Consider the following 24,731-nt stretch of genomic DNA (forward strand, 5'->3'; position numbering starts at 1 on the left):
GTGATTATTTGAGTAAAGTTTCCTCAATAGAGTTTTTATCAAACAAATTTTATTTATTTGGTTGTCGGTAAGAGTTTTTATTAAAAATTATAAAATTATTTAAATAAATATATTTTTTAAAATTACATTATAAAAAGAATCAAATAAAGTTATAAAAGTAAAATAAATTTTAGATATTTTAATATTTAAGAAAAAAATTTTGAATCTCTACTTTCAGAAACTCAAATTTTTAGCTTTTAATTGTAGAGACAAAATATCTTATTTAATCTTTAAAAGTTATGCTAAAAACAATCAAATAACTACAAAAATTTTAATAAGAACACATAAAATTAAAAAAGCATTTATTAATAATCACTTTAGTGTACTTATCTAAGTGTTTATTTAATTTCATAAGTTCTTATTTAATCTCATGAGCTCTTTCAAATTTTTTTGTTGTTTTTTTTAGTAAAGCTTTTCAAAATTAAATAAATTATTTTGCTTCTACTAGGAAAAACTAAAATTTTAGGTTTTTGCGAGTAATTGTTTAAATTTTTTTAAAAAATATTAAAATGTCTAAAATATCTTTTTTTTTTAATTTTATAATCTTATTTCATTTCTTCATAACATAAATTTAAATAACTTACCTATTAAAATAATTTCATAATTTCTAATAAAAACTCTAATTGACAATAAAGTAACAATTTTTTTTTTTGTAAAAACTGTATTTATAAAAAATCTACTTAAATAAATTATACTTAAAAAAGGTATACTAAACGAACCTAAGATAAAAACAAAAATTTTTACATGCAGACAATTAAGCTTAAAACAATTTCAAATGAATTTTAGACTAATCAAAGTACAATACGTACCAAGTTTGGTAATTTATTGACATCTTCTCATATACCTTCGATCAAGTCGATTCTGACTCGACGACTAATTGGTACATCACCGTTGTTCTCTATACTCGCATGCATCCGATCACAAATCTCACTCCAATTGTCGTCTTTCTTCGGCGTTTTAGCGCATCCTTCTTGAATTTCCCGCATTTCGTTCCCTCCTGTTACAAGTCTCCGGTCAGGTCAGTTCACTTGACGATTAATTCGCCAAATCTTGAATCTCTTCTCTATCCCTCTCGTTTTCTCGTGTCTCCTTTCAGTTACAGCGATTGAATCAATTTTATCGCAGTCTTAAGAGAAATTAAGTAATGCTCTTGGATTTAAAATTTTTTTGCTTTCGACTTTAGATCTCGAAAGTCAAACTCTGCTACGAATCCATGGATTCTCAATGTTTATAATCTTATTTGTGTTTGACCAGGTAATTGGATCGTGAAATTCGTCGTTTTGTATCAATTCAAGCTTTCGCGAGCTCATGGAATCACCTGGTGAGTTGTGGTGAAACGTTATCGTTTCAATTTTCGCTTAATTCTTTATTGCATATTTTTTTCTCTAATATTTCAGTTTAATTTAGAAAAGAAAGAGGACCCAAAAAGAGAGAGAGAGAGAGAGAGACTCTACCATACTCAATTCCTTGCTCATTCTGATTTGGCCTGACTGTTGGCATTGACTATTATTTGTTTTCATTTCGATTTAATTCTCATTTAGACAGTCTTTACGAACGGTCGATGAACAGGATGTTTATGTTTACCTCATTTTGAGCCCTGAGGGCTTCGTTGAGTAGTTGATCCAACATATCCAGCAACGGTTGATGTGAGAACAGGATGCCACTTAGATAGGCTTAAACTGATTTTGGAGGTTTGTATTGGTTCTATTGTACGTCTTGCTTACAAATTTTTTATTTTTTATTTTTAATTTTGTATAATATGCTCTTTGTTGGTAAATCTCATTTGACTTAGAAGAGATAGTTTTATCCCAACGGTGGGATAAATCATTGAGATGCATGGCAGTGTGAATATAGTAGACAAAATCATTGAGACACATGGTGGTTTGAACATAGTAAACTTTGTCAAACACAGCTAAGATAAGCAAATTGTTTCATTAGCCTTTATCTTATCTGCTGTGATGATTCAAATTAATGCTGTTTGGTAGGTTGCAAAAAACGAAATGAGCTGACTGTTCGTATTATTTAGTCAGATCTATTGCAATAAGTTGAAGCTCATTGTCGCATGGGTTGGGAGTAGCGTGGGCTGTGAGTAGTAGAATGGATTTATGGAGTTGATACAAGTGCCCACAATCTATCATGTCATTCTAGGATTAAATGGATTGCACATTACTGTAAAGATGGAGGTTAAATTTATATAATTCGGATTGATTGTAAAATGGAAGGCAGAGATGAGTTAGAAAAAGAATGACCTGTGTCCTTTTTGAGCTGTTTCTAAATCTCCCTGGTGTGCTTCATGCTTAACACGTGTCTGTCCAAATAATTTTGCTTAACCTGTGCTTGTCTACTTCTTGTGCTATTCTGTGCCTGGTCCTGAGCTGTGTTGGTAGATTGACATCCAGCTTGAACTTTTAGGTATATCTTTTGTACATAAATTCTGAATACCCATGGACTTAGTGTGATAAAGTCAAGGATCCATTTAGCTGAGTCCTTCAAGTTTTGTTAGTATGTCTTCGGATTATAAATATGAGACAAAAATGAGGTGTAGAATACATTTAAAAAGAAAAGGATAAAAAAACAAAAGAAATGAAAAGAGGTGTTTAGAAGTAACAGCTAAACTAGATACACTCCCACTAATTAGCGATTCTGATGAACAGTACCCATGGCTTCTTTTATACCTTGAAGTTGCAGAAATTGATTCTTGGTGAATTAAGTCACTTACAGACATAACTTTTTCTTCCATCTAATTTTTATTAGGTTAGATAGGAGAAGACTTGTTTCAGGGTGTCCTGACCCTAGTATTAGTTTTCTCGTCAGACTTTTCAAGAAAATTTACAATGCACACGACATACAACTTCTAGTAATCCTAGGACTTAGTTGACAGGGTGCTTCTATTCCTCGTTGTGGAAATGGGACAAACCTTTTGATACCTTTACCAGGATCAGTTAGTGCTGAGGATATGGCTCTTACTGGAGCTGGTGCACGACTTCATGATCAAGATGCACCAACCCTTCCACTGTTGTATGACTTTGAAGAATTAGAGGGAGAATTGGATTTTCTTTCTTGTTTTGTGGCAATTACCTTTTATCCTGCTATTTCTGGAACAAGCTCCATGACTCTTGGTGAGGTAGAAAATATTTTCATAAAATGTTAATTGATGTATCTACGCACTTTATTCTTAAATTAGTATTTTAGACCATGAGCTTTGTGGAGTGGGTTTGCTGTAACTCATGCTGGTGACAACATAATTGTTAATATTATTACAGATAGAGATTCTTGGAGTTTCTCTTCCATGGAGGGGGGTATTCAATAATGAAGGCCCTGGTGCTAGATTAATTGAGCTTGGCAAAAAGTTTCAGGAGGAAACCGATCCATTTTTGTCAAATTCAGTTACAAATACAGTTCCGTTTTCCAATGAAAATGTGTCAACATCAATGCAAACAGAAGCTGCTTCCAATCCTTGGGTTGACCTGTTGTCTGAAGGGGACACATTTTCTGATCCTCTTTCAGAGCCGTTTTCTAACCCTCTTTCTGAGCCGTTCTCTGATCCTCTTTCTGAGCCAGTGACAAGAAATGTTGCATCTGGAGGGGCTGATTTGCTTGATTTCTTGGACCAGCCTATAGTTGAAGATCATGGTGTGGAAACTTATAAAAGATCTTCAACACAGGATGGCTGTTCTCTAGCTAGTGGTGCCCAGCAGTACATAAGCTGTCTAAAATCCCTTGCAGGGCCACGCGAGGTATAGTATTGCTCTCTTGTGTTTTTTGCAGCTTTACATCTTAGCAACTTCATCTTTTTAAAGGAGTAAATTCTAGAAGTTCAACAAATTTTAATCTGCTAAATGTATAACTTATTAATCAGAGTCCTGTTATTATGGTTTGACACTACTGACATATTGTGTTGGTATTTATTTGTACTTCCCTTGGTTGAATTATTTGCTGTCTCCATGCCAGTCGATATGGTGCATCCATGAGGCTATATATATGTAAAGGATGAATTGATTGTTTTGGCTTGTATTCTCACATTTTATGATTGATCGATGGAAAGGTCTTCATGTATTAAATTCAACCTCACAAGCGTAAGATTGACAGATTGTGGGAAAATTTTCAGGAAAAGAAACTAGACTTCATGGAAGCAATGAAGCTTGAAATTGAACGTCTGCAGCTGAATCTTTCTGCAGCTGAAAGGGATAGAGCTTTATTGTCAATTGGAACTGATCCTGCCTCTATAGATCCAAATGTATTGCTTGATGAATCTTACATGGGAAGACTGTCGAGTAGCAACCACTCTTGCATTACTTGGCCAAACTTCCCTAGAAGACAAAATTGTTGGTGCAATTGGCCTTGAGAATAGTGATGATAGTGTTTTAGACTTCTGGAATATTACTAGAATTGGAGAGAGTTGTTCTGGTGGCGGGTGCAAGGTTCGTGCAGAAACTAAGGTGCCTGCTCTTGCTTCCTCAACTGCAACATCTGTTGGAGCTTCACAATCCCCTTTGTTGTGTTCTCAATGTGAAAGAAAAGTTTGCAAAGTTTGTTGTGCAGGAAGAGGAGCTCTACTGTTTTCAAATTATAAATCAAGGGATGTGACCAACTACAATGGCTTCTCAAGTCAGAGTGGATCAAGCCATGGAAGCCAAGTTGATGTATCTACCAGTCGTTCACTAACACTGGATGGCGTTATCTGTAAACACTGCTGCCATGAGATTGTGCTTGATGCATTGATGTTGGACTATGTTAGGGTCTTGATTAGCTTGCGAAGAAGTTCCCATGCAGACAACGCAGCATACAATGCTTTGAATGAGGTTGTTGGATCCTGCTTAAAGGATAGTCTTTCTGAAAGGATTCAGTCTTCCGATAACGTGCAAGCTGCTGAAGTCCTTCACCAATTATGTGGTGGACAGGAATCACTTGCTGAATTTCCATTTGCTAGCTTTTTGCACTAGGTATGTTCTTGGTTTGTATTCAGTTCTCATCATGTTATGTTTTCCTTTTAAATTTCTTTTCTTGATTAAAATTTTTAGAAATATGTTTTAGTATTTGTTCTTATGATAGATGCCCAGAACATTCATCCCACTTATCCATGAGAATCCTTGTCTGGTTTGATTTTCAATTGAGACATTTTTGGGAACCCTGAGCAGGTTCCATATGCTAATAATCTTTGAGGTAAGGTGTTGTAGGATGCCTTGAGAAGCTAAAAACCTATTACAAGGAAAAGCTCTTGCATTGTTTTGTGCAATCTGTGTGCTAGCAAGTCATGTCTCTAATAATTTCATAGTTTGCTTGATTGGAATTTTTTATCTTGATATGGATTGTTTATTCTAGATTCCTTGGTGCCACTGTAGGTTGAAACAGCAAAAGATTCAGCACCAATTTTGTCACTGCTTGCTCCATTAAATTCTGGATCAAGGCACTCATATTGGAGAGCTCCACCTAGCACTACTTCTGTTGAATTTGTTATTGTTCTCGGTTCTGTTTCTGATGTCAGTGGGGTTATCTTGCTTGTTAGTCCTTGCGGCTATTCTGTGGGTGACACTTCGATGGTAAGTGCCATATTTATTCCCGTATTTCCTTGTTGTTCAATAAATTTGGTGATAAGCCAAGTGGCCTTAATAATGAAGCCCAGTACCAGGGGTGGTGGGTAATCGGTATTCAACTTGTGAATATTCCTAAGCAAACACTGAATCAACATATACATCGGCAAAAGTTCTCCATGCTATTATAACGAAAGTCATATTTTGAAATGATTAAAAGAGTCCCTGTGTAGTGCCATTTCCAAAGAAATTGCAGCTGGGGGTTTAGTTTCATGTAGGTTAGTTTCCGATAATAAACTTTCCATTTCATTAATTGCTGATGAAAAAACCAAGTAAGAACAGTTTTGTTGCTCGTCATTTATGTATATTTTGGTAAACTGTAATTTTAAATTCTCAACGATCTTCCCTTTGTAGGTAAGAAGATGGTCCACTCACTTGATATTTATGATTGTAGATCAGGTTTCTATTGGTTTGCCTTTATCATTCGGAACCCAAGTTTGATATTAACAGAGATCACGTCAATAATATCCTATTTGGGTAGATGTGGGCGAGGATTTAAAATCAAATTTGAAATTGAGGGCAAAGAAGAGTGTAACAAAATATAGGAAGGAAACAGTAAACACTGCACTTTCATATTACCTTTATTAATCAAACTACAAGATTATATATAGGCTTGAAGCTAACATAGACTAGAAGTCTTATCTTAGCAAAGTCCTTTATTCTAGGGATAAAAACAAAAAATAAGTAGATAGAACATATCATGTAAAACAACCACCAGATAAGGATAACTCTATTTTTTCAAATTCTGCCACACTCCCCCTCAAGCTGGACAAAAAACATTGAACATTCCCAGCTTGTCTACCAACTTTTCAAACACTGGTTTGACTAATCCTTTAGTAAGAAGATCTGCAGTTTGTTGAGATGTAGGCACATATGTCATAGAAATTACTCCTTCTTCTATCTTCTCCTTGATGAAATGCCGGTCAACCTCAACATGCTTAGTTCTATCATGATGTACTGGATTATGAGAAATATCTATGGCTGCCTTATTGTTACAATAAAGTTTCATAGGTTGAATATCTGCGATTTTTAGCTCCCCTAATAATAGTTTCAGCCATAACAACTCACAGATACCTTGAGCTACTGCTCTGAACTCTGCTTCAGCACTACTTCTTGCCACAACTGACTGTTTTTTACTTCTCCAAGTTACTAAATTCCCCCATACAAATGTGCAATAGCCCGACGTAGATCTTCTATCCTTAATTGAACCAGCCCAATCAGCGTCTGTGAAGGCTTCAACACTTCTTGCCTCATTCTTTTTGAAGAGAAGACCTTTTCCTGGAGTTCCTTTAAGATATCTCAGGATTCGATAAACAGCTTCCATATGTTCCTCGCATGGAGCATGCATGAATTGACTTACAACACTAACCGCAAAAGCAATATCAGGTCTAGTGTGGGAAAGATAGATGAGTTTCCCAACAAGTCGCTGATATCTCCCTCTCTCAACAGGAATACTGTCCTTCAAGTCTCCTAATTTCAAATTTGCATCCATTGGTGTGTCTACAGGCTTACAACCTATCATTCCTGTTTCTTTCAAAAGGTCTATAACATATTTCCTTTGAGAAACAGATATGCCTGTGTTATTTCTTGCCACTTCCATGCCTAGAAAGTATCTTAGGGATCCAAGGTCCTTTATGTCAAATTCTATTGCAAGAATTTTCTTCAATCTCTTTATTTCAACAATATCATTCCCAGTCAATATTATATCATCAACATAAACAATAAGAACAGTAATCTTACCATCCTTATGTCTATAAAATAACGTGTGGTCTGTCTGAGCTTGTTTGTATTCTTGCTGTCGTATAGCCCTAGAGAATCTGTCAAACCAAGCTCTAGGTGACTGTTTCAGTCCATAGAGTGATTTTTTCAATTTACACACTAGTCCTCTTCCTTCCTTATCAAATCCAGGTGGCAACTCCATGTAAACTTCCTCTGCTAAGTCTCCGTTAAGAAAAGCATTCTTAACATCTAATTGTTGAAGTGGCCAATCCAAGTTTGCAGCCAAGGATAATAGAACTCGAATTGTATTTAATTTAGCGACTGGAGCAAATGTTTCCTGGTAATCAATCCCGTATGTTTGAGTGAACCCCTTTGCTACTAGTCGTGCCTTATACCTCTCTATTGATCCATCAGACCTATACTTGATAGTAAAAACCCATTTACAACCCACTGGAACCTTTCCTTTTGGTTTTTGTACCAGCTCCCATGTTCCCATCTGTTCTAGAGCACTCATCTCCTCCATAACAGCCTGTCTCCACTTCGAGTCTTCTAACGCTTCTTGAATATTCTTTGGAATTTGTACACCTGAAAGATTAGTAACAAATGCTCGAAGAGAAGGTGACAGTCGGTCATAGGTCACATAATTAGAAATAGGATATTGAGCACAAGATCTAATCCCCTTTCTTAAGGCTATAGGAACATCAAGATCAGCAATTTCAGGTTTAAGAACAGTATTTTGAGGCTGTATACCTTCATTCAGTTCGGTCTCTTGACAGTGCTGTCGGTGAACAGGTTCCTCAACTCTTTGCGGATTATTCCGTCGTGAATAAACACGTAGCTCTTGTTGTTGCTGTGTTTCTCCCCCTGTCCTGAAATTTTCATCATTAGTAGACTTCATTGGCTGAGATGAATTTTGAGTTGTTTCTGATGAAGACAAATCTGATTGAGACTGACACGGCTGAACAGTAGTGAGTTTAGGTGGAGATAACAATTCTGAAGACTGGGGAAAAATTGGAGATGGTAAGGACGCTTCCCAAAAATTCCCTTCATTAGAACTCTCCCCCTGAAGGGAATTCTGGGCATAGAAAGGGTGAGTTTCAAAAAAGGTAACATCCATAGAAATGAAATATTTGTGCTGTTCAGGAGAATAACATCGATAACCTTTTTGAGTGGCTGAGTAACCTAAAAAAATACACTTATGAGCTCTAGGATCTAGCTTTGTTTGAGCCAAACTATGGATATGGACAAAGGAAGTACAACCAAAGACTTTAAGTGGCAGATCCGTACATACTCGAGTGTGTGGATAATATTGGAGAAACATGTTAAGTGGAGTTTGGTAATTAAGAACCTTAGAAGGCATGCGATTAATTAAGTACGATGCCGTAAGAATAGCATCTCCCCAGAATTGTTTAGGTACATTGGTAGTGAACATAAGAGACCGTGCTACTTCAAGTAGATGACGATTTTTTCTTTCGGAGACACCGTTTTGTTGTGGAGTATAAACACAAGAACTTTGGTGTATAATCCCATGGTGTGAAAGAAATTGACTAAGAGAAGTGTTAAAAAATTCTCTACCATTATCAGTACGTAAAATCTGAATTTTGGCTTGGAATTGTGTTTGGATCATGGAGTGAAAATTTTTAAAGGTTTGTGCTGCGTCAGATTTATCCTTTAATAGATACACCCAACAGATTCGTGTGTGATCATCAATAAAAGTAATGAATCATTTTATACCCGTAAGGTTTGAGACACGAGAAGGTCCCCATATGTCACTATGAATCATTGCAAAAGGTTTGGAAGGTTTGTATGATTGAGAAGGAAAATAGGAACGCTGATGTTTAGCCAATTGACATACTTCACAATGAATCATAAGAGAATCTTTATTACGAAATAATTCAGGAAACAAATTTCTTAAATATGGAAAGCTAGGATGACCTAACCTACGATGCCACAACATTATTTTTTGTTCCCTAGACATAGAAAGAGATCCACAGTCAGCAGTATGAGCTTGTTTATTCACGTTGAAATCCTCAAAATAGTAAAGTCCCCCATGTTCCCTAGCACTGCCGATCCTCCTCCCCGAAATTAGGTCCTGAAATTCACAAGAGGAGTGCGAAAAATTAGCAACACAATTAAGATCTTTAGTGATTTGGCTGACAGAGAGTAGATTGCAAGATAATTTAGGAACATGGAGAACTGATTTGAGAATTATGCTAGGAGTAATCTTTATAGTGCCCATCCCTGCAACAACTGAAAGTGAACCATCAGCTATCCTTACTTTAAAATGATCTGGACTAGGAGCATAAGAAGAGAAAAAATGAATGCAGCCTGTCATGTGATCTGTGGCGCCAGAATCAATGATCCAGGGATCTGGAACCTTGGCAGAAGCATGAAAAACTGTTGGGATCTGGAAAATACCTTTTTGGGCCAGCAAAGAGGACGAAGGAATAGGAGTTAAAAGTTTTTGAAGCTGCTCAAGTTGTTCTTTGGTAAATGATGGAATCACACTGCTTACACCTTCCTTTGGAACACTTTGATCAGTGTCAGTTGCAGATTGAAATCCTTTTGGACTTCGCTTATTGCCTCTATTGTCTTTCCAATTTGTTGGTTTACCATGTAGCCTCCAACAACGCTCTTTGGTGTGATTCGGTTTGTGGCAATGATCACACCACAGCTGGCCACCTTTGTTGGAATTATTAGATCCCTGAACAGCCAAAGCAGACATTTCAGGTGCTGTAAGTGATTTTGGCTCCCCAAGCATGACCCGTTTACGACTCTCTTCTCGTCTGACTTCAGCAAAGATTTCTCGGATGGAAGGTAATGGTTTAGTGCCAAGTATACGACCACGAACATCATCAAGCTCCTTATTAAGACCAGCCAAAAAGTCATAAATTCGATCTTTATCCACCAGTTTTTTGTATCGAGCACCATCATCAATACACCTCCATTCACACTCATTGAATAGATCTAATTCCTGCCAAAGATTCTTCAGAGAGTTAAAATAATGGGTTACATCCATATCACCTTGTTTCAAGTTCCGAGCCATATTCCTCAATTCAAACAGCTGTGATGAATTTTCCAAATCCGAGTAAGTTTCTTTGACAGCTTCCCACAGTTCAGCAGCTGTTTGGTAAAATAAATATGTCTGCCCGATGTTTGGTTCCATTGAGTTAACCAGCCATGCCATAACGATAGAATTTTCAGCATCCCATGTTTGAAATGCAGGATCATTTTCATCTGGCCTTTGCTTTTGGCCAAGGAGATAGCCAAGTTTTCCACGCCCTCGAATTACCATTTGAACAGAACGAGACCATGGGAGAAAGTTCTTTCCGTTGAGTTTGTGGGATGTAATTTGAAGTGATGTATTTTCAGTAATTGCAGTGTGAACAATTGTAGGAGTTGACAGAGAAGGAATCTGAGATGTTTCAGCAGATTCGGAAGAGTCAATACTCCTACTTGTGCCAGTCATGGCTGTTTTTACCATGGTTTCCTTCAACTAATACCTAGCTCTGATACCATGTAACAAAATATAGGAAGGAAACAGTAAACACTGCACTTTCATATTACCTTTATTAATCAAACTACAAGATTATATATAGGCTTGAAGCTAACATAGACTAGAAGTCTTATCTTAGCAAAGTCCTTTATTCTAGGGATAAAAACAAAAAATAAGTAGATAGAACATATCATGTAAAACAACCACCAGATAAGGATAACTCTATTTTTTCAAATTCTGCCACAAAGAGAAAAGAAACCACAATAATTAAACAAAATATTAGGAACTATTCTGATGAGTTTTAATCTCGAGAGGAACAATTTTCAAATGCAAAATTTAACTGCTAGAGAAATTGTAGCTTTTTGTCATTAGTTAAGAGGAAAGAGAATAAGAACTATCCGGCCCTTTCCTTCATGAATGTGTGTTGAGGTTGCTGTATTATTTAGTCAGTATTTGTAATTTTCTTCCCTGCAGTGCTCTCTGCCTCCTGAATTTGCTACTGAGTCCATATTTTTCTTTGAGCTGTTGCTTCCTATTGCTGTTACAGGTACAAATCTGGGCAAGCAATAAGATACACCGGGAGGAAAGGTCATCAATGGGAAAATGGGATGTCCAATCCCTCATCACATCTTCTTCAGATTTGTATGGTCCAGAAAAGTCCGCTAGTGTTGAAAAAGTACCTAGGCATGTAAAATTTACTTTAAAGAATCCTGTTAGGTGCCTAATTGTTTGGATCACATTACGTCTTCAGAGACCTGGTTCGGCTTCAGTTAATTTCGGGAAGGACTTTAGTCTTTTGTCTCTTGATGAAGATGAAAACCCCTTTGCACAAGTAGACAGACGTGCTTCATTTGGAGGAGCAGTTGAAAATGAACCATGTATTCATGCCAAAAGAATTCTTGTAGTCGGAAGCCCCGTAAAAAGGGAGGGGCTTACCTCATCACAGAGCTCTGAGCAGCCAAGTATTAGAAACTGGTTGGATAGAGCTCCACAAATGAGTAGATTCAAGGTATTAGTTGCTTTCACTCTTTGTTCATTCATAATTCCAGCTTTCTGCTTGATGCCTTGCCTCTGATAAACCTCTTTTTTCTCTTCAGGTCCCAATTGAGGCCGAGAGATTGATGGACTACGATCATATTGTATTTGAAATTAAAAAATAAAGAGAGAGAAATTAATTGTTAATTGAGTTGGACAATTTTCCGTGGTTAATTGCATCAAATGGTATACAAAATTTTCAGCTAGAAAAAATCTGCTCCCAGAAAAGAGAAGAATGAGATTGTGCTTCCTCAGACGAAGAAAGACTCAAACGTCTTCGCGCTAATTAATCAATGAAAGATTTTGTCAAATAGCTGGCCCTTTCTTTCTTGAATGTGTGTGTACAAGTTGCTGTGTCATTTAGTCAGTATTTGCAATTTTCTTCGCTGTAGTGCTCTCTGCTTCCTGAATTTATATTATTGTGATCTAGTTGCTGGGTGCATATTTTTTCTTTCTCGTTGCTGCAGGTTTGTCGTTGTCAAACAGAATCAAGTTATATTATTATTGTGATCCTTATGAGCTTGGAAAATGGGCAAGCCTTTTTGGAGTTTGATCGTTATTTATATGTCAGAGAAAGAGTTCTGGGTTTGATTTTGATTTGTAATTTTTGTCAGTTTATTGAAAATTTTTTGTTGTATAAAAGCAGAATGTAAAGGTATAAAAATTCATTGATGCTGCAATGTCTGTGCTTTTGAGAAAGAAGAATTCAATGTCTTTTCTATGCCATTGGATTTTTCCACTGCTTGTAAACTTGGGCTGTCGAATGCTCTGTGAACCTTAAGGGCTAAAGTAATTTTCAAGACTGAAGGATTTATTAATCGAGTTCAAAAGATTGCAAGTTGGTGAGCGTTGGCATTTAAAAATCAATTGTTATTCTCTCAATAATCTCTCTTCTGCGCCAATGTACTTTGACACCCCAAGCTCAGAGCCGGAACGCCAATGTACTTTGATTTCCCACGACCGATACAGTCCCGACGAGTTTCATTCAAGCTTCTTGGAGATGTTACAGCATTTGCAGATGAACCTTCAGAACAAGAAGATTCAGGATTGAGAGCTCCGCTTGTGGCCACAGGTTCCAACAGAATCAAGTTATATTATTATTGTGATCCTTATGAGCTCGGAAAATGGGCAAGCCTTTCTGGAGTTTGATCGTTATTTATATGTCAGAGAAAGGGTTTTGGGTTTGGATAATAACAGATATTATTATTGTATAATAGATAGGTTTAGAAAAATTGAAGAACCAAGTAAGTTATTAGAAAAATGGGCTCCACCTGTAATACAACGCTGCACCACATACATCGTTATTGAATTTTTTATTTAAAAATTAATTGGCCTTTGGATCGCACTCAAAAGTAATCCAACGGATTATATTTTTTTTGGCTAATGTTGGCTACCGGAAGTATCAGTTGCGATTGATTGAGATGTGGTATAAATAAGATATTTTTTTTACCCGTTCTCTTTTCATCTGTCTCTAAAGCTCAGGCAATTGGTATCCCCTTTTAATGAAAAAATTGATGGTGTGGTGAGACTGGAAGTTGGTCGGCTTTCTCTGAATCTCTTTCTCAAATCCAAAATTACAAATTGACCGCCCAAGCACCAGCACTAAATAGTATAATTTCAACGAAGAATCAGCTCAATCAACGAAGGATCAGCCTCAATCAACGCCCAGAACAAAAATGTAGTTAAAGAAATTTTCACCAGCAGCTTAAAGAAAACTAATGGTATGAATTTTCATATTACTGTTGTGTTATTTACCGTGTTTCAAATCTATGGATACCTTTAGAATCGTGATTAAATTCTCTTTCTATAAGGTAATTTCTTAATTAGTTTGAAAATTTTTCCTATTGTCTTATGTCTTTTTGAAGTCTGCATTTTAAACAGATCAATTTATTCTCACAAAGAAACAATCTCAACTAACGAGACTATGTAAGGAGATTTCTAATTCAAAGAAACCTACCCGTAACAGGTACGTCTTACCAAATTACCATATATCCTTTAGAATTGCGAGTTAAACCATTGGTATAATTTTTTAATATAGAAGAATTTATTAATTGAAGGGTATAATCTAATAAGCTGTGTGGAGATATGCTGACCGAATGGGGAAAGAATTAACATGTGTTTATATGATATTCATATGAAGAGAATGAAAAAGAAAAAGTTTAAAACACAGCAATAAAGTATATTGTTTAAATAGGAAAGTAAAATTTGGTAAAAGAAATAGAATGAAATAAGTAATTTTTTTTTAAATGTTATAGGTTTTAATGGATGGATTTACAATGTTTTACATAGGAAAACAGATGGACAATCAGCTACGCAAGCGTAAACGAGAATCAATAAACTTACAAAAGAGTAGTACTTGTCTTCCGAAAGTAAACAATGAAAATGCAGTTCCTAAATCTTCAACATATGGATTTGTCTCTCACTTGTAAGTAACTATATTCATTTATTATTCGACACACATACTAGATAACTACTAATTCAATGTCATGCAGTTGCAACGATGAAGAAGAGCTTTTGAGAAGTGATAATTTTAATTTGTCTACCACTATTGGGGTCAGTATATGTATAGATATTTTTTTAAATTAGGATGTTCATTAATGGCAAGTCACAAATTAGTATTTTTTTAAAATTAGTATGAGAAGAGCTTTTGAGAAGTCACATGTAAAAATTTTTAATCTTTATTACTTTTGTGACAGTTGAGGAAACACAGTAAGAAAACCAACAGAGAACTTTCAGCAGAACATAAGGCAAGTCACAAAAAGCAATGTGAAAGGATTGGTTGTGCATATGCATATTCGGATAACAATGAATCAAAACATGTTAAGGCAGATAAGTTCACCTTGGAAACTAGGTGTGCGCCTGACCGATTTTGTTCTCTTGTTGGTAACTTATCGGAAGACAAGAAAATGCAATAAGAGATATAGGATTTGGAAGCCTACTTGAAATCCAATGTGGTCGACTGAGGAGGCAATTATGTCGTTGGTTAGTGGATCAATTCAAACCTGAATGCAACATTATTGAACTTCATGGTCAAAATTTGAAACTGTGCCACAGAACATTTTCAGATGTCATGGGTGTAAAAGATGGAGGTATACCAATACAATTGGGTGGACCAAGTGAAAATATTGCTGAATTACGAGATATTTTTCAATCAACAGTCAAAGGGATCAACATCAAGACGCTTGAGGATATTATAAAGCAAGAAGATAAAACCAGCTGGATTTTCAAGGTTTGTAATAAAGTTGATTTTGGCACATTTATGCATACACCCATTATTATATTAAATCATGAATATCTGTTATATTTCTTTCATATTATATTCTATTCTGACACCATTTGTATTTTTTCTATAATATTTGCATGCATAATTGTATAAAACATTTAAAGTTACTGTGAAATATGAGCACATATCAGCCATTTATCAAACTCATTCATGTTTGTTATTGTTCATTTTACAAATAGTAGTTTTGATATGAGCAGGTTGCGTTTACTTTGTTTGCACTAGCCACGTTGTTATGCCCAACAAGTGGTTATATATCGCATTTGTTCTTGCATCCGTGCAACGATGTTCTCAATGTTAAATCACTTAATTGGGCTTCGTTTTGTTATAAATGGCTGGCAAAATCCATTGGCAAATATAAGAATCGTGAAACTACATATGTCGGGGGATGTCTTCTTTTCCTACAGGTAAGATGATTTTCATAATTGAATTTTAGCATTTTTCTGGCCATGGATGGCTGTTTATACAGATTTTCTTAACTATAATATGTTTATACAGATTTTTTACCTCCATAATGTTGCATACAACTGCATTCAGCCTGATGGGACCAAAACTCCTGTGACATTCTGGAAAGAATCAATGGTGAAGAGGTTCATGAAGTGGTTGAGATCTCAGGGAGGGATTGGAAGTAATAAGGTAAATTTTATTGTAGAGTGCTTATCATTATAATTACCATAATAATGTGTAAGAAATGGCATTATCCTTATTTTTTGATATCATTTATCTGCTCAATTAAACAGATTCAGATGCGTACCACTGATACCGGTGAAGCTTCTCTATCAAAAGTTGTTAGACATCTCAATTTTGAAGAAATAATTCAGAAACAAATACTTTCAATCAGGGTACTGACATTTAAGGTTGATTATCTATCTGATGCGATATCTGACCAGACAAAAATGCTAAAAGAATTGCTACATCAAAGGCAAATTATGGACCGAGTTGCCCCTCATGTCCATCATCCTACCACAGATAACATTAAAACTCCTTCCCACGAGTTTGTGTCTGCTCAAGAAAATAATGTTGGGGCTGAGTTTATTGAAATCTCATCAAATGAAAGTTCAGCCCGAGGTTATGATAAGATAAACTCTCCTTATGATGGCTCCAGCTTAAACACAAAAGAACGACAACTATATCAAATATTGAGGACATTAGAAATGGCTATGGATTGTGAAAAGACAGATGCATTACCCTCAAAGAAAATGGAAATGTCCAAGGGAAAACAAGAACTGATTCTTAAGGATTCTAAGGTATTAAAGTGTCTTTGTTACTATTGTTTTTATATTTATCATAATTGTATGTTGTGACATTACCTCAGAATATGTGAATTTTAATTTTTTCTCTTTTGTAGGAGCGTCTTGTGATGATACAATCAACTGCAAAGGGAATGCATATTCAAACTTCTAAAAAAAAGAATGTCAATCTCAAGTCTACCCAACCCCGATTTTTGGCTGGTCCATTTTCAGTTCCCACTCCATTTACCGAGGATGAAAAAAAGCTTATTCTTTACCTTTTTGACGACAAGTTGGCTGAAATGTATGGTCTAGTAATAATGAAATGTTTTTGTAAATGGCTAGATTGTTTGGAATATAGATATAAATCTCTTAATCTTGCTTTTATTCATTGTAATAATGTTGTTTTTTCATGGTAAAGGGATGTTGTCGTCCGTACAGAATACAGCAGCATAACACGGAGCAGTATGCGTTCCCTCTTGCCGAGAGCATGGATTGATGGTGATGTAATACTCTATGCCTACTATGTATAATATTTAGGATTCATTCAATACTAATGATGCCATTATTTTCAATTAGTATCTATGTGCATATCTCTTAACTAATGTTCCACTTTGGTCGCAACTGTTAAAAAAAAAATTTCAGATTATTACTATGTACGCAGAGTACAAGACTATTGAAGAGGCCCAAAAGGATATCACCTCTCCTCGATGTTGGTTCTTGCCGTCATATTATTCCGTAAGATAACCAGAAATTAAATATTTTTAATTCAATCATTAGTCTTTAAATGAGATCATGCAGATTGTCAACTAACAAAATGTTTTTATTCTTTTAATTTTTGCCTCTTAAATTTAAAGCAAGTTGTATTGGGTGACTCAGGTGATCTAAACCCCTATCGTCGAGCTTCTAGGTTCCAAGAGCGCTACATGCCCCAATTGGAAACCTGTGAAAAGGTTTAGCGCATAACATGAATTTTTTTTAATGAACTTTTTGTGGTTTGTATTTTTACATAGTTCCTTGGTATCTTTTTCATTTTACTAACCTGATAACAAAACATTTTGCCATTAATTGTATTTACTCTCCTACAACTGCAGATTTATGTGCCCATACATTGTGAAGCTCATTGGTACATGCTTGTTATTGACATTCTTCGTCAAACTGCTGATATTTGGGATTCATTGGAATCTCTCAGTCAAAGAGAAAAAATGATTAATCAGTCATTGACAATTGTATGTTCTTTGGAGGATTGACTACATTTGAGCGTTAGTTGGAATTTGATTAAATAACATTCTAACTTTTGTTAACACTTATTCTGGTTGATGTTGGCAGCTCGCCTCACTGGATTTTTTGCTACTTAGAGAGGCTCGACTTCGTTTTGGTTCAAATTTCAATTTTCTGCATTTTCAACTTGGTCGTCAAACTGGTCTGCCACAACAGCCAAATGATTTTGATTGTGGATACTATACCTTGAAATATATGGACAATCCCTCTATTGTTGCTGACCAGTCTTATCAGGTATATGCTTTTTTTTTTCAATCTTGAACATTGATGATTCTGATATTTAGTTCATGATCAATGCTTTCTTCAGACCATTTATCAGTCATTATGTTTAATGATTCTGTATTTAGATTAATAACAATGATAACAGAGGAGTACTACAAAGAAGTAAGAAATATTAAAGTTTTCTTTATGAAGAGTACTTTTAAGGCATAACTAGGAGTACTCGATAATATTTTTTTTTCCTTTTAAGGATGTATTAAGCAAGCTGTTTTTAGAAGATATCTAGTTTTGAAAGCAAGACATACTTTTTAGCGAGTAAACAAGCACCTAAAAATGTGAATTGTTAAAAATCTGCATATGTAAAAGGCTAAGTATTTATATTTAAGAAGTATTATTATATGTTGCAAGTCAACTACCTTTTGTGAAAAAATAAGCTTGCTGCTAGTAATTAGGTAACAACCACTGGAGTCGTGAACTATGTGGACTTTGTTATTTTTATATAAATTCATCTTGTGAGCATATAGAAATTGTTGTAATTAGTGTTTCTTTTTTGTTAGCACGATTCAGATTATGCTCGCATCCTGTTGGCACTCTATCTAGCACAATCTCCACTTAATGATATTAGGCATAAACTCATGCAAGATGCTTCCAATGGATATGGAAAGTGTAGTGCTGCTGACTCGCAAAGGGCCCCTTGTAAACAAGCTTCAGAATTAAGAAAAGCTGCCAGAAATATTAATCTTAACCAGACACCGTCCGAGGCTTTATTAAAAACATTACTATGATCTCTAAAGGTATGTTAAGTCGCTTGTCATTCCCATTTTTGATCTTATGTCCTACGCTTATCAATTGTTATTAAGTTGTTTTTTCTATTTCTTTTAGTGAGTTATGATGTTTTTGGTAGACCAATTAAACTTGTTATTAATCATCTGCTTGTGTTTTTTAGAAAATTGTTACGTAGTTCCACCGAAAATTAGGAATAATTTACCATGAACGAGATAAAACTAACATAAAGAACGCATGTGATAGTTTATTTTGAAATATGTACCCCTAATGTCAGAATTTCGTAATAAATATAGAAATAACAAACCAAAAAATGGAGAAACCATAAGTAGAGGAATCAAACCAAAAAATTGAAATTTGTTAACAACAAATTGATAAAGAAAATGGAAAAGTCGGTAAATATGAATAGAACTTAAAAGTTCCACACAAAAGTTGTAATTCAGTTGAAAGATTTACAATATATAACCAATGAATTGTTGGGAAAAGAGATAAGTAGCTTAACTCATAAATAGAAATAACTCACCACAAATTGGGTAAAGATTAACATAAAAAAGGTTGTAATAATTTAACTTGAAATATGTACCCATAATGTTAGAATTCAGTAGGAAAAGTAGAAATATCTAACCAAAATGTGAGGAAAAAAATAGTACAGGAGTGCAATGGAAAAATTAGAATTTATTGACAAAAAATCGATAAAGTTGATGGTTAAGTTGGTAAATACGAATAAAACTTTAACTTCCATATGAAAGTTGAAATTCATTTAAAAGAGTTGGAATATTTAGCCCATAAATTATTGAGAATATAATTAGGTAGTTCACCCCACAATTAGGAATACTCGACCACAAACTGGATAGCGATTAACGCAAAGAACGCATTTGATAATTTAATTTGAAGTATGCACCCATAATTTCAAATTTCAATAATAATAGTTGAAATAAGCAACCAAAAATTTGAGAAACCATCACTACAGAAATCCAACCAAAAATTTGGGATTTATTAATAATAAATAGATAACATAAATGGTAAAGTTGGTTAATGGAAAGACAACTTGGAATTTCTACACAAATATTGTAATTCATTTAAAAAATTTAAAATATACAAATAATGAATTGTTGGGGAGAAGAGTTAAGTAACTGAACCTACTATTAGGAATAAGTAACAATAATTTGGATACAATTAACGCAAAAAAGGAATAAAATACTTAACTTGAAATATGTACCAATAATGTTAGAATTCAATAGGGAGTAGAAATATGCAAGTAAAATATGTTGAAAACAGGAGTCGAATAGCCCAACCAAAAACTTAGCATTTATAACTGCAAATTGATAGCGTATAACGTTAAATAGGTAAATGTGCAGATGACTTGGAACGTCCACGCAAAAGTTGGAATTCAATTGACAGGTGGAGAATACAAATAATAAATTGTTAGGAATAGAGAGTTAGGTAGCTAAACGTATTAGTAGGAATGTCTTACCACAAAATAAAGATGATTAACCGGAAAAAGATATATGGTAGTCTAACTTGAAACATTTACCCATAATTTTAGAATTCAATTAAAATAATAGAAACATAAGACCCAAAAATAGATGAAACAAGATTGGAAAAAATTATCCAAAACTAAGAATAACAAACCAATTTTTTGATAAATTAGAGTGGGAAGTCGGATTCTATAAAGCGAACTTAGAATATTCACCTAAAATAATGGAATTCAATTAAAAAGATAGGAATATAAGAGTCAACCTATCATGCAAGGAATGTTGGCTCTACAATTGGAATATAAAACAAAAAAATTGGTGGAAATAAGAGGTGAAGAACTTAATCTAAACGTTGGGACAATTTACTAATGATTTGATAAATTTTAATGGGAAATATAAATGTAAAAATGAACTTGAAACATTGACATAAATGTTGGAATTCAATAAAAATTATAGGAATATACAACCACAAAATGGTGGGAAAAAAGTGAGAGTCAACCAAAAAGTTGAAATTTGTAAACCATAATTTGATAAACTTCAAAGGAATTTTAGATGAAAAATGGACTTGAAACTTCTACCAAAAATATTGGAATTCATTAAAAAAAGATGAAATATAAAACAAAAAATTTGTGGGAAAATAGTTGATGAACTTAATCTAAAAATTGTAAAAGAATTTCCAAAAATTTGGTAAATTCTAATTGCAAGTAGGAATATAAAATCAAAAAGTTGTGAGAGGAACAACCGCACCCAAAATTGGTAAAAACTCACCAAGAATTTGAGTACTTTTAACTAAAAGTAGGGATGCAAAATGTAAACTCGAAAATTCGACCTAAAATATTAAAATTTAACAAAAAGAGTATAAGTATAAAACCAAAAAGTAGTGGGAAAAATAGTTAAAAAACTTAACCTAAAAATCGAAATAAATTACCAAGAATTTGATAAATTTAAACGAGAAGTAGAAATCTATAAAGCAAACTTGAAATATCTACTTAAAATGTTGGATATTAATACAAAGAATAGGAATATAAAACCAAAAAGTAGTGGAAAGAATAACCTCACCCAAAATTGGGAACAACTCAATCACAATTTGAGTAATTTCAATTGGAAGTTGGGATACAAAAAGTAAACTTCAAATCTCGACCTAAAATATTGAAATTCAACAAAAAGAGTACCCAAAAGTTGTACAAAGAACAATCCAACCTAAAATTAGGAACAAAACATCGAATATTTGAGTAATCTACACTAGATGTAAAGTTACAAAAAGTAAACTTGAAATTTCGAACTAGAATATTAAAATTCAACACAAAGAGTATACATATAAAACCAAAAACTGGTGGAAATCAGAGTTAAAGAATTTAACCTAAAAGTAGAAATAAATTACCAGGAATTTGATACAATTCAACTAGAAGTAGGGATGAAAAAAGCAAACTTGAAACATCGACTTAAAATGTTGGATTTTAATACAAAGAGTACAAATATAAAACCAAAAAGTAGTGGCAAGAACAACCTCACCCAAAATTCGGAACAACAGAACCAGAATTTGAGTAATCTCAACTGGAAGTTGAGATTTTTAAAGTAAACTTGAAACCTTGACCTAAAATATTAAAATTCAACAAAAAGAATATAAATATAAAACCAAAAAGTTGAGCAAACAAGAGTTAAAGAGGTTAACCTAAAAGTAGAAAAAAAACTTACCAAGAATTTGATACATTTCAACTAGAAGTAGGGATTAAAAAAGCAAACTTGAAACATCGACTTAAAATGTTGGATTTTAATACAAAGAGTACAAATATAAAACCAAAAAGTAGTGGCAAAAAAAACATCACCCAAAATTCGGAACAACTCAACCAGAATTTGAGTAATCTCAACTGGAAGTTGAGATTCCAAAAGTAAACTTGAAACCTTGACCTAAAATATTAAAATTCAACAAAAAGAATATAAATATAAATCCAAAAAGTTGAGCAAAAAAGAGTTAAAGAGGTTAACCTAAAAGTAGAAAAAAACTTACCAAGAATTTAACAATTTATAACGAGAAGTAGAAATTTAAAAACCAAACTTGTAACATTCACTTAAAAAGTTGGATTTTAATAAAAAGAGTAGGAATATAAACCGAAAAAGTTGTGGAAATAAGAATTAAAGAACTTAACCTAAAAGTAAAAAATAAATTACCAAGAATTTGACAATTTTAACGAGAAGTAGAAATCTAAAAAGGAAACTTGAAACATCCACTTAAAATGTTGGATTTTAATACAAAGAGTAGAAATATAAAATACAAAAGTGGTGGAAACAATAGTTAAAGAACTTAACCTAAAAGTAGAAATAAATCACCAGAAATTTGATAATTTCAACGAGAAGTAAGGATTTAAAAAGTAAACTTGAAACATCCACTTAAAATGTTGGATTTTCATAACAATAGTAGGAATATTAAACCAACAAGTGGTGGGAAGAAAACCCCAACCGAAATTTGGAACAAGGTCATAGAATTTGAGTATCTTAAACTGAAAATTGAGATACAAAAGTAAACTTGAAACTTCGACCTAAAATATTAAAATTCAACAAAGAGAGTGTAAATATAAAACTAAAGAGTGGTGGAAACAAGAGTTAAAAATCTTAACCTAAAAATAAAAATAAATTATCAAGAATTTGACAAATTTCAACGAAAAATAGAAATCTAAAAAGTAAACTTGAAAATTTGACTTAAAATGTTGGATTTTAATACAAAGAGTAGGAATATAAAACCAAAAAGTGGTTGGAAGAATAACCTAACCCAAAATTGGGAACAAATCAACAAGAATTTGAGTAATTTAAACTGGAAGTTGGGATACAAAAAGTAAACTTGAAACTTCAACTTAAAATATTATAATTCAACAAAAAGAGTATATAAATATACTACCAAAAAGTAGTGAAAATAGGAGTTAAAGAACTTAACCTAAAAGTAGAAATAAATCACCATAAATTTGATCAATTTTAACAAGAAATAGGGATCTATAAAGTACACTTGAAATGTCCACCTAAAATGTTGAAATTCGATAAAAATAATAGAAACAAATAACTAAAAAGTTGTGGCACAAGAGTTGAAATTTCGACTTAAAAGTTGGAATTACTTACTAAGCATTAAATAATTTTTAATGAAAAGTAGGGATCTAAAAAATTAACCGAAAATATTCACCTAAAATGTTGGAATTTAATAAAAAAAAGAGGAATATAGAACTTAAGTGTGATGAGAAGATGAGTTGATAAACATAACCTAGAAATTGGAATAACTTACACATAATTTAACAAAAAAAAAAACAAGTAGAGATCTAAAAATGAACTTGAGACTTCCACCCAAAATATTTGAATTTTTTAAAAAGAATAGGAATATAGAATTTATAAGTCGCAGGAATAAAAGTTGATGAACTTAACCGAAAAGTTGGAATAAGTTATAAGGTATTTGGTAAATTCCAATGCGAAGTAGAGATCTAAAAAGTAAACTAAAAACATTTATTCAAAATCTTGAAACTCAATCAAAATAGTAGGATTGTAAGATATAAAAGTGGTGGGAAAATGAGTAGGAACAAGTTACTAAAAATTAGATAAAGTTTAATGGAATGTAGGGATAAAAAATGTAAAATTGAAATATCTACCTAAAAAGTTAGTATTTAATGAAAAGAGTGGAAATATGAAAGAAAAGACTAGTAAAAAATGAGTTGAAACAAGTTACGAAAATTTAGATAAATGATAATGAAAATTAGGAATTTCAAAAGTAAACTTGAGACATATAATATAAGTATTGGAATGTAACAATAAAAAATTGAAATATGACTATTTTGTGATATTTTTATAATATTTTTATTAATTTTTATGCTATTTATAAATTTAAAATTATTACAATTTTTTTTATCTCATTTGAAGGCATTTTTAAAATTTTCCCTTTTTTAAATAAAAATTTCATATTAAAAACAATTAAAAATTTTAATTTGCATTTATTAACCGGTTGAAAACCGGTTGTACCGGTACCATGCATGCGCTGCATGAGATGCAGCGCTGCATGGTAGGTTGACTCAGAAAAATGACGAGTACGTGTCAGGTTTGATTAGTCATATGAAGAGTACGTGTCAGGTTTGATTTTCATGTGATTTGGTTAATGACGACGAAAACGACGACGTCCTAGTTGAAAAGCGTTTGAATTAATGTTGCGTAAAAAAAATAAACTTGTTCCACTAATTAAGTCAACATTACTGATGTCTTATCACCCTCGGCCAACTTAACAATTGGTGTCCTTTGGACAATTAAATATGATTTATTCAAAAAAAAAAATGAAACAATTAAATATGATCACGTACTGAACTTTAATTTGTTAAAAATTAGGTCCAATAATAATAATACTAATAATTAAGAAGATCGAATTACATATCAAAATGACTCAAACAAATTAATTAATTTTATATTAGCTAGCGAAGTAGGTTGTCCATCCCACTCAGACATGCACGAAAGCTAAATTCATCAAATGAATTACTTAAAAGGGATCACTTAAAATTATCAAAAGGTGTTATACTATTAAATATTTTTATACTTAAAATTACTTTAAAATTATAATTTCAA

At 33.3% G+C, this 24,731-nt stretch overlaps 1 protein-coding gene, 1 long non-coding RNA gene and 1 pseudogene across 2 annotated transcripts; all 3 read left to right on the top strand.

Moving 5' to 3' along the window:
- The first annotated feature begins 1,347 nt into the window (after positions 1–1,347).
- On the top strand, positions 1,348–13,092 carry LOC112099815 (annotated as a pseudogene).
- Positions 13,093–13,405: 313 nt separating this feature from the next.
- Positions 13,406–14,299, top strand: LOC112100065. The gene is made up of 3 exons (XR_002906328.1): positions 13,406–13,601; positions 13,746–13,846; positions 14,170–14,299. It is a non-coding gene; the product is annotated as an uncharacterized LOC112100065 (long non-coding RNA).
- Positions 14,300–16,518: 2,219 nt separating this feature from the next.
- LOC18046141 (ubiquitin-like-specific protease ESD4) lies at positions 16,519–18,825 on the top strand. Its single transcript, XM_024187729.1, has 7 exons — positions 16,519–16,693; positions 16,811–16,895; positions 17,035–17,127; positions 17,247–17,342; positions 17,484–17,618; positions 17,719–17,904; positions 18,447–18,825. Exons 1-7 carry the CDS (start codon positions 16,521–16,523, stop codon positions 18,672–18,674), a joined length of 996 nt encoding a protein of 331 aa, XP_024043497.1. The 5' UTR covers positions 16,519–16,520; the 3' UTR covers positions 18,675–18,825.
- The last annotated feature ends 5,906 nt before the right edge of the window (positions 18,826–24,731 follow it).

This window comes from Citrus clementina, unplaced genomic scaffold, assembly GCF_000493195.1.
Source record: "Citrus clementina cultivar Clemenules unplaced genomic scaffold, Citrus_clementina_v1.0 scaffold_3, whole genome shotgun sequence".
Taxonomy (NCBI): domain Eukaryota; kingdom Viridiplantae; phylum Streptophyta; class Magnoliopsida; order Sapindales; family Rutaceae; genus Citrus; species Citrus x clementina.

Bases quoted from the DNA above. Each gene is read 5' to 3' on its own strand.
- LOC18046141 (XM_024187729.1), top strand. From the start codon at position 16,521: ATGATACAATCAACTGCAAAGGGAATGCATATTCAAACTTCTAAAAAA. The intron at 16,896-17,034 runs GTAATACTCTAT...AAAAAATTTCAG, and splicing joins GAGCATGGATTGATGGTGAT to ATTATTACTATGTACGCAGA. The intron at 17,343-17,483 runs GTTTAGCGCATA...CTACAACTGCAG, and splicing joins AATTGGAAACCTGTGAAAAG to ATTTATGTGCCCATACATTG.